Source organism: Antechinus flavipes, chromosome 3, assembly GCF_016432865.1.
Source record: "Antechinus flavipes isolate AdamAnt ecotype Samford, QLD, Australia chromosome 3, AdamAnt_v2, whole genome shotgun sequence".
In the NCBI taxonomy this organism is placed as follows: domain Eukaryota; kingdom Metazoa; phylum Chordata; class Mammalia; order Dasyuromorphia; family Dasyuridae; genus Antechinus; species Antechinus flavipes.
In genome coordinates this window covers 533,607,541-533,627,428 of record NC_067400.1, presented here as the reverse complement: position 1 = coordinate 533,627,428, position 19,888 = coordinate 533,607,541, and the positions used below count along the sequence as shown (strand labels likewise).

Here is a 19,888-nt window from a genome sequence, read left to right as displayed (position 1 = left end):
TGAGCAGCAGAAGCACTTTGCAACAGCCATCTAGCTCTTGACCTTAGCCCAGCTGGTCAAAGTTGATACCTGTAAAGGAGTCCTTGAATCCAGTGACTGCTGAAAGATCCAAGAATGCCAGTCAAGAAGAAAGGTGGGCTATGAAGCTTCCTATCTAATATTTGTATCTTCTTTTTGTTTGATTCGGCTACTTGTAATTTAAATTGTTTTGCATTTGAGAGGGAAACTCTAGCTTTAGTTGGGGCAGATAACTATTATGGTAACACCTGGCTATGCTGTTATCAAAATGAAGTTGTGCTAAAATAAGTAGTTAGTTTCGATTTCATCTCTTAGGCAGTCTGCAGTCACTATTTGTACTAGATTTAATGACTAAATTTCACTTTTTAAGCAATGTTTCTAAAGAATTTTAAAAGGTATTACTCATGAATGTAATATAATTAAACCAAATAGTTGTAAACTACAACAATAATGTTGCATATTGTTGGTATTGAATAAAATGATAGATTTGCAGTATATCTCTTGATTTTTCTAAGCAAAATGGACAAATTTTACGTTTGGGTTCATTCCAGTGTAAAATTTTCAATTAGAAAGTGTGACTGAATACATCCTTGTCAAGTGATGAATTTTAAAGTTGGATTTACCAATTTTATGCATAAGAAAGTTTCTAAGTAGAAAGAGTATCTCATCTTTCATTCCCTACATTCTAGCCTGAACCTGAATACATACTGGATTGGGGTGAGATATGGTATACTACTTCACTGTGAAACACAGTGCCTGGCACATAGTAAGCACCTAGTAAACTCATGGAAGAGATTTAGCTTGATGCAGTGGATAGAGCACTGAACCTGGAGTTGGAAGACCTAAGTTCAAATACAGCCTCAGACATTTACTAGATGTGTCACTTTGGGCAAATTACTTAACCCCAGATCTTTCTCAGTTTGTTCTTCTGTAAAATGACAATGATGATAATAGCACCTACCTCCCAGGGTTATTGTGAGGATCAAATGAGATATCATTTGCAAAATGTTTTGCTTTGTAATGCTAGCTATTATTATTTTGCTATGAACTGGTCTGTTAAAAGTATGTTTTCAAAGATTCTGAACCAAACAATAAATGAACATCCAAGGGCTAAAAGAATCATTCATGCTGTCCAATCTGGATACAAATGCAATAAAGTGAGCAAGCCATCTGACTTGCTATATTTTGACCTCTATAAAATTAAAATTATGGTTGAATTCTGGGCCCAAGTCAGTTATATTTCTCTGGAGATTCAACCTGGCTTTGTATTCTGTTTTAGTCAAAGGAATGTGAGAGAACTCCATAAGTTTTAGAGCTTTTTAAAAAGTCATATTAAGTGAGACTTGGCCCTTTAGTACTCAAAGGTATTGTATTTTCCCCAGAGAATCCCAGCTTTCACCCTTCCTTAATAGGGTTTTAAATTGAGAAATAACCTGAAAGTGGTTCACACTTGTTAGGATGCTAGCCAGTAGATTTTAGGTGACCCATGGGAGCTCCCATACCATACCCACTATATTCCTAACACAAATAATGAATTTATCTGGAACAAAACAGGCTTTGGTTTCCCCTTCTTACTCCTTTGTCTTTTTCTCATCTATAATCTTTAAGTTTCTGTATCTTTGCCCTTAAGAAATTAGCAACTATACAAAGAATAATCGATATTTTTCTAGTGTTAATGAGGAGCCAGGGAGAGAGAGTGGTAGGTTGGAATAGGTACAATAGTCTACAAACAACAGGTTAGATAAAAAGAAAATGAAATTAATGTAATATTTTAAAATTACCCAGGTTTTGAGTTTGTGTAAAGTTATTTTTAATAGGTTTAAAGTTAACAAATGTTGCTTAAAACATCCAAAGAAAGTTCAGTGTTTTAGTTTTTATTTTTCTTTAAACAAATGGGTTTAAACAACATGGATCATTGTTTTTTTAGAGGATCAAAAGTTTGTATCAATATATTGTATCAAGTATGTATTTGGTTATTATTTAAGGCATAATGTAATCCACACTCTGGAATGGCTTGTTTGGAGACATTCATGATGTTAATATGTTTTTAAATGTTCATGGTGTTGACATACTTTTCAATATTAAAGATTGCTATTCAAATACTTCACTGCATCATTGAATCATTGAATTTTGTATTCCAAAGGAATCTTTGGGGTCATCTAACCTAATCTCACACCCAAGCTGGAACTCTCTACAGTATCTTAGATATGTATTCCTGTAGTTTTGTATTTAAACACTTCCAACCTGTTCCTTCTTGGAGAAGTCTGTTTGATATTTCTTCCTTTATAATAAACCTAATATTCCCTCCATGTAAATTCCACTCAGTAATTCCAGTTCGTTCTTCTGGAGTTATATAGAATATATTTAATCTCTCTCATATATGATAGTGTATTCAGATATCCGAAGGTCCATCATCTCTCTCCTAAATTATCTGCTTCAGACTAAGCATACCCAGTCCTTTCAGCTGTTCATTGTATATACATTAGATTTTTAAAAAATTGTATTAAACTACTTTATACAGTGAATGGTAACTCCATTATATACACATATAGAGCCAACATATGTATATATTTAAATTGTAACCTAAGTTAATTAATTTTGAAGGGCACACTCTTATAGCTTCTTGAATCTATTTCCTTTTTTTCTATTTTGAGCATAAGGATAAGCAAGATGAATAGCTGGATTTGCAATAATTCTGAAGAATAAAACATCATTAACATCCTTTGAATTGAATAGCTATTTATTTCATTTGTTTTTATTCTTATTAAAATGTGAATTAACCATAAGAAATGTAATTTGGAAGTTTCTTATTTTGTGAATTACATTCAAAGAGGGGAACTCTGGTACCATTGTAGATTTTTAATTTCTCTAGAGTCATTTTTGGATAATATACTATTTTTGGGGTTCCAAGATTTACTGAACCTCATCCTTTACTCCTTCTCTGGTCAATTTCTCTTCCTTTAGAATCTTCATTAAATTTTACCACCCTGTGTTTTGTCAGATATCTGCTTAGACAGAAAAGGAAATGTTTGTTTCTATTACAGGTTATTCCTTTTTCCATTACAACAGCTTTAAAAAAAAAATTTCTCCTTTTTGTAATAACCTCATTTACTAATAGGTGAACTCAAGGGGAAAAAAACCAAAGCATTAGGGTGTGGATTCTTTTTTTATTATTATAATTTTTGATTGACAGAACATATGCATGAGTAATTTTTTTTACATTATCCCTTGCACTCACTTCTGTTCCGACTTTTCCCTTCCCTTCCTCCACTCCCTCCCCTAGATGGCAGGTGGCCTTATACATGTTAAATATGTTATAGTATATCCTAGATCCAATTTATGTGTGCAGAACCATACAGTTCTCTTATTGCACAAGAAGAATTGGATTCAGAAGGTAAAAATAACCTGGGAAGAAAAACAAAAATGCCAACAGTTCACACTCATTTCCCAGTGTTCCTTCTCTGGATGTAGCTGATTCTGTCCATTATTGATCAATTGGAACTGAATTAGATCTCTTTGTTGAAGATATCTACTTCCATCAGCATACATCCTCATACAGTATTGTTGTTGAAGTATATAATGATCTCCTGGTTCTGTTCATTTCACTCAGCATCAGTTCATATAAGTCTTTCCAAGCCTCTCTGTATTCATCCTGTTGATCATTTCTTACAGAATAATAATATTCTATAACATTCATATAGGGTGTGGATTCTTATTGGCTACTGAGGCACATGTTATATTTTTCTGGCCAGAGAACAGGTTGCAGTATCTCCAAACTAGACATAAATTTATTGCAGCATAACTTTTATAGGATTCTGAATATGAAGGACCATAAGAGATCATCCAACTACCTACAATATACTTATTTGCTTTTAGATGAAGCTTCAGATCTAGAGAAGTTGAGTGAATTGCTTAGTATCATATAGATATTGGTGGAATAATAAGGATTTGAACTCAAGTCTTGGGGCCTTAACTTTCTCACTACAAATATAGAAGTTCTCATTTGTTTGTTTGTTTTACCATTTTATTCTATAAACCTCCAGTCAATTGAAAGAAGTGAAAATTTATGCTAATTCTCTATCTTTTTCTATATTCTCAATGATAAAGTGAGACTTTAGGATGAGATATATTTTCCCTATAAATTGTTCTGGACAACACAGTTTCATTTGTGATTGTTTTTATTCTCTTCATTTTCACTGAATTTGTGATAAGACATAACAGTTCTAATAGTCTGAGATAAATGCACATTTCACTTCTGTGCACTTTCCCCACAGTTTTATTCTTTGTCCTCTGAGGTTCTTTTAAACTTGTATATACTTCTGTGTGAAATTATCTTGTTCTTCATTTATACAGACAGTGCCGTTTGTTTCCTTTGAATTCTCCTTTGAGTATTCAGAGTTATTCTTATTGATGAAATGTAATATGTGTAAGTTTGCTTTGAACATGAATGCTAAAAACTATTGCAGATACAATTGCTCTCTTTTGGAGTTGTGTGCTCTTAAAAAAAGTACAGACCATCATGATTTCCCAAGACATGGGATGGATATGTATTTTGTGTATGCTCTTAAAATGGAAACAGTTGATACTTCATGAATTTATGATTCTTGGTTAAAGTTGTATTTTGTTTTCATACTTATAAAAATATGGTGCTACTTGCTCTGTTCTTGCTCTAAGTGTTATCATTCTTATCTGTTTACTTACTGAATTATCATATTGTAAGTTTATTGAAATGAAGGATAGGATAGGATATTTTTTCATTTTTGTATCCCTAATGCCTAGTACCTTGCATTATGCATAGTGGGACCTTAATACAATTTTGTTGGATATATGATATGATGGGTTTTATGGAGTATAGATAATTATATTGTTTTCATAAAAAGGATAATTGAACTTCATTTTTTATCACATACTGCTGAATATAGGCAGTGATCTCTTTCACTAGTCTTATTCATTCCCTTAGCTAATATTTATTAAACATCTACCATGTGTTGTATGACATAACATTGTGAATAGAAAACTGATCTCTAGGAAGGCTTGGGTTCAAACCACATTTTTGACATATCCTGGTTTTATAACTTTGGGCAACTTATTTAACGTATTTGCCCCAAACAACTCTTTAAGAATATACATTGCAGGGCAGTTGTGATCTTTATTGAAAGAGGCATTTTCTCACCAATAAAATGACAGATCTAGGAAAAAAAATGCAAGGTACAGTGCTTAATATTGAGAGGGATTCAAAGTTGAATAAAACCTAATTCTGGCTCTTAGAAAACTTAAATTTTATTGTAGCAAGGAAGAAAAACACATACCCAAATATATGTTGCAAGTTAGAATGAGCTAAATGTATCAGAAAATTTATATTCCAATCCAACAAGTTTTTAACTAAGCATTTATTGTGTGCAAGGCATCTTGTTAGGTACTAGGGATACAAAGACAAAACTCACAATAAGTGTAAAATAACCAAAAAGTATTATGAGGGTTCAGAAGGTGAAGAGTTCATCTTCATTATCATTAGAAGTTTCATAGTGTGCAAGGCATCTTGTTAGGTACTAGGGATACAAAGACAAAACTCACAATAAGTGTAAAATAACCAAAAAGTATTATGAGGGTTCAGAAGGTGAAGAGTTCATCTTCATTATCATTAGAAGTTTCATAGAAAAGGTGGTACCTGAGATAGATTTTGAAGAATGGGTAGAATTTCAAAAAGCAAATATGGAGGTTGAAAGAATATATAATTTCAAGTGTAAAGGGAGACGTGAGCAAACATGGAAAATTGCAGACTTTTTTCTTTTGGATCTTTGAGCAGATCAGTTTCATTTCATCTGGTGCAAAATGAGAAGCAGTAGGATACCAGTAGGATATTAATGTAGAATAGTAAGTTGGAGGTGCATTGCAGAGAGTCTTAATTTATAAATTAATAGGCTGAAAAGTTTGAACTTTCATCAAGATATTGATGGTTGAAGCAAGAGGAAAAACAAATCCCAACCTCAGCATAGTCCCTTCTACAATTAATAGATGTTGAAATGATTTGAAATATGGGATGTGATTACTACTTGGAGTAGATAGGACAACAATAATGATATGGAATATATACCTCATATTTGTTTTCAGTCTTTTGATTTTGTTTAAATTTTGTTGTTATTTCATAAAGTTAATTATTTTCTATTTGTCCCCTTTTAATCTTTAAGGATACAGTTATTGGATAAAGACTTATAGTCTCAGTTTCTGGATGGGAGCTTTGCATTTGGGTCAGATACTGCTCACTCTTATGTTACTCTTGTATTGTATAGCTAGGCTCTGATTCTGTACATGATAGCTGAGATTATGCCCAATTTTCTGCAGGAATTCTTAGGTTTAGACTCATTACCTTAAAGATTCGAATTTGTTGTTGAGCTCCCATATTTCCCTTTTTTTTTTTATTGTGCAATCTTGAACTAGAGTTGGCTCTGTTTCCTACTATTACTCTGACAGGTCTCAAACAAATACTTTCACTGGAAATGCTATCAGGCATCCTATAAGACTCCAGGTATTGTCTTTTCCCCTTCTGTGATTCATGATATGATTTGGGTCTAGATTGCCTAGACTGTCTCTGTTTCTAGCTTTGAGATAAGGCTATTGGCATATTCTGTTTTCTGCCTTTCCTGCTTATCTTGGCTCAGGTTCCTTATATGTTTCTATCAGTCTTCTTGTATAGTCCTGGAAAGGAACTCATAGCTATATTTCTCTCTCTCTCTCTCTAATTAATCTTTCTGATGTACTTTTAGAACTTCATTGAGATGTTTATAGGACATTTATAGGACATTTGGGTTCTCTAGGATTTAACATATCACCTTCTTAACTGAAAAATCCAGTTGATAAAAGAAAGAAAGAAATCTGAACTACTCAATTCTTCTTCTTCTTCTTCTTCTTCTTCTTCTTCTTCTTCTTCTTCTTCTTCTTCTTCTTCTTCTTCTTCTTCTTCTTCTTCTTCTTCTTCTCCTTCTTCTCCTTCTCCTCTCTCCTCCTCTTCTCCTCTCCTTCTTCTTCTCTTCTTCTTCTCCTTCTCCTTCTTCTCCTCCTTCTTCTTCTCCTTCTCCTCCTCCTCTCCTCCTCCTCCTCCTTCTCCTCTTCCTCCTCCTCCTCCTCCTCCTCCTCCTTCCTCCTCCTCCTCCTCCTCCTCCTTCTCCTCTTCCTCCTCCTCCTCCTCCTCCTCCTTCTCCTCTTCCTCCTCCTCCTCCTCCTCCTCCTCTTCCTCTTTCTTCTTCTTCTTCTTCTTCTTCTTCTTCTTCTTCTTCTTCTTCTTCTTCTTCTTCTTCTTCTTCTTCTTCTCCTTCCTTCTTCTTCTCCTTCTTCTTCTCCTCTCCTTCTTCTTCTCCTTCTTCTTCTCCTTCTCCTTCTTCTCCTCCTTCTTCTTCTCCTTCTCCTCCTCTCCTCCTCCTCCTCCTCCTTCTCCTCTTCTCCTCCTCCTCCTCCTCCTCCTCCTCTTCCTCCTCTCCTCCTCCTCCTCCTTCTTCCTCCTCCTCCTCCTCCTCCTCCTCCTCCTTCTCCTCTTCCTCCTCCTCCTCCTCCTCCTCCTCTTCCTCTTTCTTCTTCTCTTCTTCTTCTTCTTCTTCTTCTTCTTCTTCTTCTTCTTCTTCTCTTCTTCTCTTCTTCTTCTCTTCTTCTTCTCCTTCTTCTTCTCCTCCTTCTCCTCCTCCTCCTCCTCCTCCTTCCTCCTCCTCTTCCTCTTTCTTCTTCTTCTTCTTCTTCTTCTTCTTCTTCTTCTTCTTCTTCTTCTTCTTCTTCTTCTTCTTCTTCTTCTTCTTCTTCTTCTTCTTCTTCTTCTTCTTCTCCTTCTTCTTCTCCTTCTTCTTCTCCTCCTTCTTCTCCTCCTCCTCCTCCTCCTCCTCCTCCTCCTCTTGCTCCTCCTCCTCTTGCTCCTCCTCCTCTTCCTTCTTCTTCTTCTTCTTCTTCTTCTTCTTCTTCTTCTTCTTCTTCTTCTTCTTCTTCTTCTTTCTTCTTCTTCTTCTCTAAAGTTACTCTACAAAGTACAGTTACTCTACAAAGGATTACCTTGGATAGTTCCTAGTCTGACTGGTCAAGTCACAATCTCAGTGTCAGTTTCCTTATCTCTGTAATGAGGGGGTTGTATTTCCTGGCCTCATGGTTCTCTTTCAGCTCTAAATTTATGATCCTATGATTAGATTTTCTTAATTTGGCGCATGATGGCAGAACAGAAAGTAGTGGGTGGAAGTTACATACAGAAATATTTTGGCTCAATATAAAGATAAATTTCCTAACCAGTTATCCAAAAAAAAGGAAAGGACCTTTAGGAACTAGTAAGCTCCACTTCATTGGGTGATATAGGGGCTAGATGAGCACTTGTTGGTCATTTTTGTTATTGGGACTACTGCTTAGGTATAATGTTGAACTTGATGATTTAATGAGGTTCATTAAAACTATAAATGAGGAGAGGGGAAGATGCTAATTCTAAAGGAGTTCAAATTGTCAGGTAAAAATGAGCAAGACCTTGAGTCTTTAGAAAATATGCTAATATAATTATTGAACTGATTATTGGCTATGATCCTATGGAGAAAAAATTGGGAAACAGAAGGGTTATCATAAGATTGGAATGTAGTATAATGCTGGAGATAATTCTTACTGAGAGGTGAAAGTCCTGGTGTATCTTATTTGGTCTCCTGGGAAACTGCCCAAATCAAAGGACTGAAAGGAAGGAACCCAAGCCTTACCCACAGCCTAGGGTGAATAGCTGAAGCCATGTGAGAGTTGTCAATATGGGAGAAAGCATGCATAGGAGCATTCTAATATAAATATTAGAATCTACAGAGAATAATTACTGTGGAGTTGCAGAGCCCCTCTGCAGCTATGAGATTCTTTCTGTTGGACTCTGGGAATCACAAGAGGTATCTGGACAGATCTTGTCCTCCTGGGGACATATTCAAGTGATGTCTCACTTCCATTCCTTTTTCTCTCTTCTCAAAAAGCAAGTGCCAATTTCTTACTTCTCCAGTTCTTATGTATTTACTTTTAATATTTACTTTGAGCTATTAAGTGTAGTTAAGTATTACATTCTTTATGATAAATGTAGTTAAGTTTTACATTTCTAGTCTATGTCTTCACTGTGCATGTATAAAAGAGAGAGACAATAGTGATGACTACCAAGGTGAAAAGAAGAGATAGATCTAGATTTAAAACTGGTATTTTGCCAGTGCTATTTTTCTGGCTGTGGCTCAGAGTGAATGAAAGAGAATTATTGATTCATTTTTTCTTTTCTTTTTTAAAATAAATTTTTTATATCTTTTTTATATCAAAGAAAATAATTTAAATTATTGATATCTTTTGGTTTTATATTGCTTACATTTCCTTTTCTGATTTTCCCTCTCCCTCCCAAACCAGAGCCATGCCATATAACAAATACTTTTTTAAAAAGGAAAAAAATTGTCAAAACCAATTAATATAAATAAAAAATATTTTAAATTATATACAGTTTTCACACTTGTGTGCTTCATACTTCTACAAAAGAGTAGGGGGAAATGTCTTTTTGGGAAGCTGTTTTTTATTATTTTAGAACATTCTTTTTATTATTTTTTTGTGGTAGTAGTTTTTCTATTTATATTGTTTTAATTGTATATATTGTTTCTTTGGCTCTGCTTCCTTCACTTTGCATCACTTCATGTAAATCTTTTTGATTCTTCTCTAGTATTGATCATATTCATTTTTTCTTATAGCACACTCAATATTCTGTCACCTTTATATACCACAATTTGTTTAGCCATTGCTTACTTGATGACATTTACTTTGCTTCCAGATTTTTGTTACTACATAAAGTACTATTATAAATATTTCTGTATATTTGGGCAATTTTTAAAATTAATTATTTATTTTACAATGATCAGCACAGAGAAAGAAATGATCTTTCTAGGCAAATGATTAAGCAATTTTTATTTGGGAGAGATTATAATGAACGACTAGTAGGTCCTTGGTTAAACTTTCCTATTCATTTTTTTGAGAAGCCAGTTTTAAAGGAAGACTATTCTGCCAAAGGGGAGAAGCTTTGGGAATTGCTGGATAGGAGTCATTCTACCTACACAAGGGTAGGGATAGGTAGGAATGACAACCCTTTGGCAGTCCAGCATAGTAAAACAGCATCATATTTCTGCCAAAAAGAGAAAGGAAAATTTTCTAGAAACTATTATTAAGGGAATCATTTGTGAATGTTTGTGGAGTTGAAGATCACTGCAAGTCATTAAGGATTTATCAAGGAGAAATTGTGGTGGGAAATTTTGTGTAGCTAGATTTCAGCAAGTTATTTAAATAGTCTTTCCTCACATCCTTGTTGATAAAATAAAAAGATTTGGTAGATTAGTGATAGTACATTCAAATTTGTTTGAATGAGGATAATCAAAAGTCTATGTCAATATGCAGGGATGCTTTTTGTAGAATGTTGCTAGGTTTTGTTCATACTTGGAGCTAGTCAATATTTTCTCAGTGACTTGGATAAAGGTGTAGATAATCCATGTAACAGATTTTCAGAGGACCCAAAATTGAGAGAGATAGTAACGTAATGGATAAGTGAATTGGGACTTAAGAAAAACATTCAGCATTTGAAAAATACACAGAAGAGAGCAGAAGGAAGGGCAGAAGGGGAAACAGACATGCAGGACAGTGTTGAATCTATGACATTTAAAATGTTAAATGTATTACATTTAATTTATAAATCTGAAAATTTGTTAATTTAAAATGTTAAAAAAACATGTAATAGATTTACTGTTTCATACACAGCCCTCATTTTCTATACTTCTTTATGGAAATGTTTGTTTGATGATGAATTTCCAATTCATAATAAAACATTGAATATCTTTTCATAACAGGCTGAATTTAATTAGGATTAATGTAAAGATATTTTAGTTAAAAAAATCAATTACAATAGTGTAGAATTATAAAGACATGGCCATCATGTAAAAGACTTAGGTTTTTAGTAAATTTCAAGTTTAACATGAGCCAACAGTATTTCATAGCAGTCAAAAATGTTAATGTAGCTGCACTGCAGTCTGCACTGCACTGAATATCATAATGTTTTAGAAGGGGATTAGGGATGGTTGTGATGGGGATGGTGGGAAACCAATTGTATTCTGCTCTGGTCCGACTACCTTGGAAATATGGTGTTTAATTCTTGGTACAAAAATTTTAGGAAGAACATTTACAAATTAGATCATGTCCAGTGAAGCGTAACAACTCAAAATTATGCCAAGCAAGGATTGATTGGGATAATAATATTCAACTTGGAGAAGAGAAGACTTGGTGAGGGCTATAGTGGTTTGGAGGAAGTAATGATGAATTGAATTTATTTTGCTCAGGCCAGAGTCCAGGGTGGAGATTAGTTACTGACAATTATTGAAAGATAGTTTTCAATTTGACATGATGAGAAATTTCCAAGCATTTAGATCTAAATAGAATATGCTAACTATGGAGGAGCCAAATTCCTTATCTCTGGAGTTCTTCTAGGGGACTCTAGGTAACTGTTTATACTGGTTATAATAGAAGGTATACTTTATATATAATTTGAAACAGATGGCCTTTCCAATTCTGAGATGTTAAAATTCTGTGATTCGTTTTCCTGATAGGACAATTATTTCTGGTTTTGCACAATATTTTTGGTTTCCTTATCTCTGCTCATTCATCAAATAGTAATTCTATGAAACCTCTTGATAATTTTTGAGGTTGAATTAGCTTTAGAATCTTGAGCTATCTGTCCCTAAACTTCCTATTCTTCTAAATAAATTATAGGAATCATCTAATCATTTGTACTGTTGTTGAGTAAGGTACTCAAATACTCAAATATACCTGTGATTTCATTGATTTGTAAGTTCCCTCCCATGATGCACATTTTAGACATCCCTGCCTGTCTATCCTGTGCAATTGTCATTCAAGACTTTCTGAAAATTTGCTACTTTTTTCTTTTTTCTAATATTACTGGATGACCAGTGGCATTCTGGCCTCTCTTACTTTTGACACATAATCAGTCCATCTTGTCTTTCATATACTTCCTTGGTTACATTCTTTTCTATTCTTTGGAGTTCCTGTTAGTTATATATTGCAACCTGGTCACTTCTGTCATCACTTTTCATTGCTATTTGATATTAATCTTTAGATTTGGAAATGGTGCTATTCTAAGTCTTGCTACCATACAGACCAAATTCCTTTGAGTATTTACAGATCTTTTCCAGGATACTCTGAGGTGTCTTGGGATTTGATGCAACCAACATAATGTTATCTGAAAATAGAATTTCACCATCCACAGGGAAGTCATCCTTGATCTGGACTTTGTAATGAATCTCCTGTATTATTAATAGTGAACACTTTGGGTGAACATTCATTGCCAAGTTTGATGCCTCACCTGATGCTTATTATCTGGATTATTGAACAGAGTACTATAGTTCTACCTAATGAATTCTGACCTTTATATGTGGATGCTTCTTATCATAAAAGAGCTGATAAGCAGAATTTTGTTCTGGAATTTGTTCTGTAGTCTCATAACTACAGTTTCTTGTAATAAACAAAATAAAAGGGAAGATAATATTTTTTATACATTTTAGTCAACTTTGAGATGGTAAAGATTTGGATCATTGTTAAATCCTGCATGCAAAATATCACTTGTTTCCTATTAATACCTGCATTGACTGTAGTCTCAGATTGTGTACAGATGTCCTCATAAAAATTTTGTACCCATGAAAGATGAGGCATATAGGTATATAGTTTATATTCTAGTTTGGTGTTACTGCTAATAGTGATCTTAATTTATCTTTTTGGCAAGCAAATAAATAGTTAATGACTTTTTAAAATTCAAATTTATGGGATATTCATAACAAGATTCAATTTTTTTTCTAGGTATTTGCTATCTTTCTCTTTTTATATAGATACTTTGTGTATCATTCCCACAATATCTTCATAATGGCATTACCTCCAACACATCTATAGATTCTTGATCTAGTCCATCTGCTTTTCCATCTTTGTTCTCATTAGTGTCTTTTTTTTAAACCTCCTCTGTAGCTGTAATTAGGATCCTAGTGAGGTGGTTGCCTTTGTACTTGATGGGAAAACCAGTTTGTTGAAATGATTTTCATAAGTCTTTTCCATTTTCTTCTGTTTATAATCCTCTTTCCATATTTATCCTTGAAAGTCCCTGGAATGACTTTGCTTAGTTGAATAGCTTGCCAGCTTTCTTTAAGTTTCTTTCTGCTTCTTGAGAAAATCTTGTTCAAAATAGTCCATCTTCCCTTCTTCATAAGATTTTACAGATGAGTTTATATTCTAGTTTGGTGTTACTGTTAATAGTCATCTTTACCTATTTGGCAAGTAAATAAAAAAAAGTGATTGAGAGATTGAAAAAGTAAACTTTTTCAGTTCTTTTGTACTTCTTGTTACAGTAATTAATTTACACTGGTTAAACTTTTGGTGAACTTATATATTTAAATCAGTGTCCTTTCTGTTGTCCAGTCTCCATTTTTGTTTTTAATAGCTTGTTTAATTCAGCATCAAATCTTTTAAATTTTATGCCCTTGTCTTTTTGTTACTCTTACTCTTCTTAGAAATTCTAATCTTAGTTCTAATAAGTAGATACTGTAATATCTTTTCCTTTCTATTAAAATGTAGTCAATCTTATTGTTATATTATTTAATGCTTACTATTTCTTTAGCTTACCAGTTTATTTTTTGAAGAAAATATTCATTATATAGAGATGTTAGGTATTTTTTTTTACAAGTTGATCCCTCTCATTTCTTTCTTTTGAATCATAATTTCTTATACATTTTCCCTTATCCTCATCTTTTCCCACAGTTACATTAAAGTCATCAAATATCACAGGGAATGTTGATTTGATTTGAAGAGTCCTGTCAGGTTTTTTTTAGTAGAATTGCTTGACCATGTCATCCTTAGCAACTAATGTTGGTGTAAGTTGCAATTATTTTCATAGTAGGTTTTAAAAAATGTGTAATTATCCTTAGGATTAAAATAGAAAATGACCAAATGTTCCATGAAATAGTATTTGTTGAAGCTTTTGGGTGCATAATAAAACCTACTTCAAAAATCTACTTTCTTTGCTTCTTTAAGGAGTATTCATGGCCCATCATTATATTTAGCTCCAACTTTTTTCTTTTGGTTTTCTTTATTGCAAGAATGACAAGATTGATGTGCTGTGACTCCTTCAGAAATATGTCCACTTACTGGCTATAAGACAAAGGTCTCATATTTAGAGTGCCAACAGTAGATTTAGAATTTGTTAAGGGTCTAAAAACTGCATAATTCTTAATATTCTCTGCTCCCTTTCCTATAACTTTTATCTTCACTTTAGAAGTGAAAGAGTCCTATATGAAATTGCAGGTGATTTAAAATTTTTCTTTGATTCACAGATTGTCATGACCAGAAATATTTTTTTTGCTATCAGTCTACTGATTCAGTGCTTCTCTGTGATGATCTCAGCTGATACTTTTCCTCTTCTTGAGTTATATTTGAATTCTTTCTATTAATGGAAATTGCCATAGTTTAACTTTTGCTTGAGAACTCAGCATCACTTCCATACCACAGTGCAGAACTAAGGTGGAGGATAGAGACAATAATACTAGATTGACTATTTTTTTGTATTATACACGTTTATTGCCAGTAAAATCAAGAATAAAAAAAAAAGATTGTTAACAGAATTGGATTGAAATGTTAATAATTTAATGTTGACATCTCTTTGCTCACCATATAATTATTTGTAGGACTTATATTCCTTCCATATATGCGTAGATTTATACATTATCTATTGCCCTATGCTTTCTTATCTTTTGAGCATACTTTTTTCATATGGTTGAATGGAAAAGTCAACTTATACATACATGTAAGTAATAAAAATGACTTTTTCACATTACTATTCACATATAACTTCTTTTGAGAATTCAGTGACAAAAATGTTTTATTTCTTTTTTATCTTCCTCTGTTAAGGAAAGAAAAAGAAAAACAACCCTGATAACAAATATTTGCAATCAACCATACATATTTCTATATTAGCTCTGTCTAAAATAAATATATTTCTCATTCTGCACCATGAATTTTTTATCTCTCTATCAGGAAATGGATAGCATGCCTCATCACTGGTTATTTAGAATTGTGATTGGTCTATGTTGTGCTGACCAGATTTCAATAATTAATTTCTGAAAGTCCATTTTATCATGATTATTCTCTGCCCAGTTGGAACTACGTTTTCTTTTTTAAATTAAAAAAATTGTTCCTCTGAACTTGACAAACCCTAATAAATTTGAACATTCCCCAAAACAAATTAGAATGAAAAAAAGAATTGTTCATGAAACCTTAAATCTTTTGATATACAGTTTGGGTTTTAAAAAATTATATGCTTAACTCACTGTTAGTTGCTAAACTGACATGCTCATCTGTGCTGTTCTCTGAATCTCCTTTTGATGTCTTCTTTGCATTGTACTTACTTCGTTGACATCCATTTGTTTTTTCCCTTTTTTGATATTGGCATTACTAATTTCACTCTTTCTTCCTCCTCCCTATCCCCCACAAAAAGTATCCTTTTTAAAAGGTATAACCAAACAAATCAAATATATATATTTGATTATATCTAATCAAATCTAAATATCTAATCATATCTAAAAATGTAGGCCTAATTTTACATCCATTATTTCTTTGCCAAGAATTTGGAAAAATGCTTCATCATCAGTCCTTTGGTGTCATTATTGATAATTTCATTGGCTAAATTTCTTAATCCTTTCAAAGGTGTTGAATGTGTGTGTGTGTGTGTGTGTGTGTGTTTGACAGTGTAGTTAATTGTAAAAATTGTTTTCCTGGTTGTTCTTACCTCACTTTATATCAGTTCATACAAGTCTTCCCATACTTTCCTGAGACACCCTTTGATTATTTCTTATGACACAATTTTTCATTATATTTTTATACTATAATTTTATCAACAATTCCCCATTTATGGGTATTCCTTTAGTTTCCAGTTCCTTATTACAACAAAAATGCTATTATTAATATTTTTGTACATATAGGTCTTTTCTTTCTTTTGTCTCTTTGAAATATTTGTTTACGAGTATTATCAGTATCTGAGAGTAAGCAAAATTCATTGACTTTTTGGATATATAATCTAAATTGTCTGTTTTATCTTTCATGATCATCTCAAATCATCATTGCAGCATGCATTCTTCCCTAGTTGGGAATGTTATGGTCCTTGAATTTATATTTATAATTTTATATTTATAAAATATGTTATTTATATTTAGGTCATGTATCAATTTGGAGCTTATTGTGATATGTGCTGAAAAACCCCATTTTTGCTATCCTGCTTTCCAGTTTTTCCAGTAGTTTTTTTAAATTGAATAATATATCCTTACCTCACCAGGTAGGATCTTAAGTTTATTATTTAATATTATGCTATGATGCTGTATTTTTAATCTGTCCCAACAATCAACTTCTTTACTTTTTTTTTTTTTTTCTGAAGCAATTGGAATTAAGTGACTGGGAAGTGTTAAGTGTCTGAGGTCAGATTTAAACTCAGGTCCTCCTGACTTCAGGGCTGGTGCTCTATCTATCAGCAACTAGCTGCCCCAACTTCTTTACTTTTTAACCTGTGCCAAATAGAAAGTACATTTTCTCAAATCTGTACAATAACTTTTAAAATCTAGCTCTTATATCTAAATACCAGTTTCTTTAATTTCTTAAAAGTTTTTTTTAATCCATTAGATCTTAGAAACTAATTCTGTTTTTTAAAACTTTTTTTGGTTATTGCTCATCTTTATCCTTTCCACAACATTTGACACTGTTGACCACTTAGTCCTACAGGATGTTTTCTTCTCTTCTGACTTCAGAAATAACCATGGTCTCCTGATTAACTTCCTACCATTCTGAACCTGTCTTCATTGACTCTTTATCTTTTTCTTTCCAACTCCTTAAGGTGGGTGTTCCCTTAGTATTTATTTTAGGACCTGTTCTTTTTCTGTCTTCACTTTATTATCTACTGATCTTCTGATCTACCTTTCCAACTGTCTGCACTGACTCTTCAACTTCCACTAATACTAAAAGCTCAACATACCTTGAATTAAGCTTCATAGAATAGTAGAATTTCAAAAACAGAAGGGACTTCTGTGCTTATTTCAACTATTTAAACATGAATCTACTCTATAATATTCCCAGGAAGTAGTCAGTTAGCTTCTATTTGAATATTTCAAAGGATAGGAAATGCTTTATCTCCTGAGAAAATGCCTTTGTTTTAGTCCAGCTCTGTATTTTAAAATTTTCCCTATGCTAATCCTAATTCTGCCTCTCTGCAATTTTTACCTGTTGCTCTTAGTTCTATCTTTTTGGGCAAAGAATGAATCTAACTTTTTCTCTATATGATAGTACTTTGAATATTTGAAAGAAGTTAGCATTTCCTAAATCTCTTATCCCAATTATATGGCATAGTCTCACGTTCTCTCACCATCCTGCTCTTTCTAGACCCATTCCAGTTTATCAGTTTTTTTCCCCGAAAATGTGCTACCAGAATTGAACTTAATATTCTAGATATTAACCCTTTTTACAATATCCTGACCTCTGGCTTCTACACAATAACTTTTAAGGCCAGTGAACTATTCATTACATTTCAAAACAGAATATTCCATTTTTTAAAGATAGTTTTCATTTTTTAGAAGTTCTTTCTCATTTGATACCAAAAACCTGTCTCCCTATAGTTAGTACTCATTAGTCCTACTTCTGCTTCCTAGAATCATATAGAATGTAAAATCTCTGCCCCACATGATGGCCTTTTAAATATTCTAACTCACTGTAACCTACAGCCACTCACCTCTGCATTTCTTCTTCTATAGGCTAAACATTCTTTGTTTCTCCAACTTATTCTCATCTTATATAATTTCAATTACTCTCATAATCTTAGTGGTCTTCTTCAAGCTTGACTTTAGCTGACTAGGTAAAGTGTAGTACAATTATCATCTTTCTTTGAGACTTCTATTCTTTGATGGATTTGCATTCTCAATAATGTAAATATGTCCTCTAGTGATGTAGATCATTGCTCACCAACATTTTCCCAACCTTTCTGATTATTATTCACATTCTATTAGTCTTTCAAAGGGGATACAACTAGATCTAAATTGGTTAGCATTACAAGATTATGGAAGACTTTGTCCTGAGCTTTTTCTCTTATCTATCTGTACCTGCTCTCATGTTGGTCTTACCACCTCCCATGACTTCTATAATTATCTCAGATGATGCTAAAGTCTATATATTCAGCCCTCATGTCTCTTGAACTCTTGTCCTTATATTCTAATTGCTTGTTGGACATCTTTACTTGGATTGCCCATAGACCTGCACTGAATTTATTATCTTTTCCCCAAATCCTACCAGCTTCTAATTTGCCCATTTCTATTGAATTGATTTTTTAACATATGTGTAAGATTTTTATCATTTCATTTTACCTTATTAAACTATTCCATATCCCAGCCTAACAGTATCACTTTTGATACTGAGGCTGATGCCCAACCTTTTAGCTATGTCTTTCAGTATTATGTCATCCACAGAATGGATAAGTATACCATCTATGACTTTATTTAATACATTGCTTTAAAAAAAATAGAGTAAAGGACAGGTCCCTGGGACATTCCACTATAGACTTCTTGCAAAAATACCTATTAATAATAGCTCCTTGAATCCAGCCATTTAATCAGTTCCAGATCTACCTAGAGGTATATTTTGCCCAAAGGCCATTTGACTTTCTGGATGTAGATTATATCTTTTTCTTTTTCTTATGTAAGAACTACATACTTGTCCTTGATCTAATAACATCTTATTGTTCTCCTTAAATTTGCTTCTCCTTCTTCACTATTTCTGTCAGTGTCATCATCAACATACCCTTTCATTTTTGAAATCTATTCTTTTTATTCTTTTTTTTTCACTCTCATCTCTCAAATATAGTTACCAAGTCCTATTAGCTTTACCTCTACAATATCTCAAACATTTACTTCCTTTTTATATTTGTTTCTATAACCTTAATGTATACTGTCATTACCCCTACTTATACTATTTTAATAATTTCCTAAACAGTTCTTCCTTACTCCACTTTCTTCCTCAAAGTCAGTATTCATACTGATGTTTGACTAATATTTCATACATATTGATCTATTTGGGTTATTCTACTCAAAAATGTTTATTGTATTGTTATTGGCTAATGAATGCATTTGAAGCATTCATTGGCATTCAAACCTCTTCATAATCTATCCAACTTCTATAATTTACAACCTAATCTCTATTTTTCAGCCAAACTGGACTATTCTCCTGCCAAACATGCCTTGTACTTTCCTACTTCTCTTTCACATAGGACCACAGGATTTCAAACGAGAAGAAACTAGCCCAATCCCATCACCTTGAAGTTTCAATTAAATTGACATGTATATTAAGTGTTCACTCTGTAGGGATCTATATTATCCACTATTCAAAGACAAAAGAACTCCACAGAGAGGTTAAGGTATTTGGCTAAAAGTTATATAATTTATAAACCAGAGCGTTGGGATTTAAATTCAGTTCTTATAATTGCATTCTGAATTCAAATCTAATAACTTTTCTACTTTCCCATGATGCTTCATTGTTTGCTTATGCTTTTTTAAAATGCTGGGAATGTGTTCCATTCTATTCCTACTATTGCATTTGATTCCATTCCATTTCCTTCTTATTGAGCTTAATTCTGATGCTACATGCTCCATGAAGCCTTTCGTGATAATACTTTTTGTTAATACACCCCTGGACCTCATTATAACTTTCTTTTGTCCTTCTTTAGCTCACTTATGAATATTGCGTTTTATAGTCATGTATATGTTCATACCCTCCAGGAAAGCTGAGAGAT

General features: G+C 33.0%; 1 protein-coding gene across 4 annotated transcripts in view; it reads left to right on the top strand.

The window, feature by feature from the left end:
- The first annotated feature begins 27 nt into the window (after positions 1 to 27).
- The window catches only part of DLG2 (discs large MAGUK scaffold protein 2), a 2,591,935-nt gene continuing 2,572,074 nt past the window's right edge, over positions 28 to 19,888 (top strand). For all 4 annotated transcript variants that reach the window (XM_051987236.1, XM_051987235.1, XM_051987234.1 and 1 more), the window contains exon 1: positions 28 to 133. In XM_051987236.1, the coding sequence (XP_051843196.1) occupies positions 115 to 133 (19 nt within the window). In that variant the 5' untranslated portion in view covers positions 28 to 114. The remainder of the gene's footprint in view (positions 134 to 19,888) is intronic.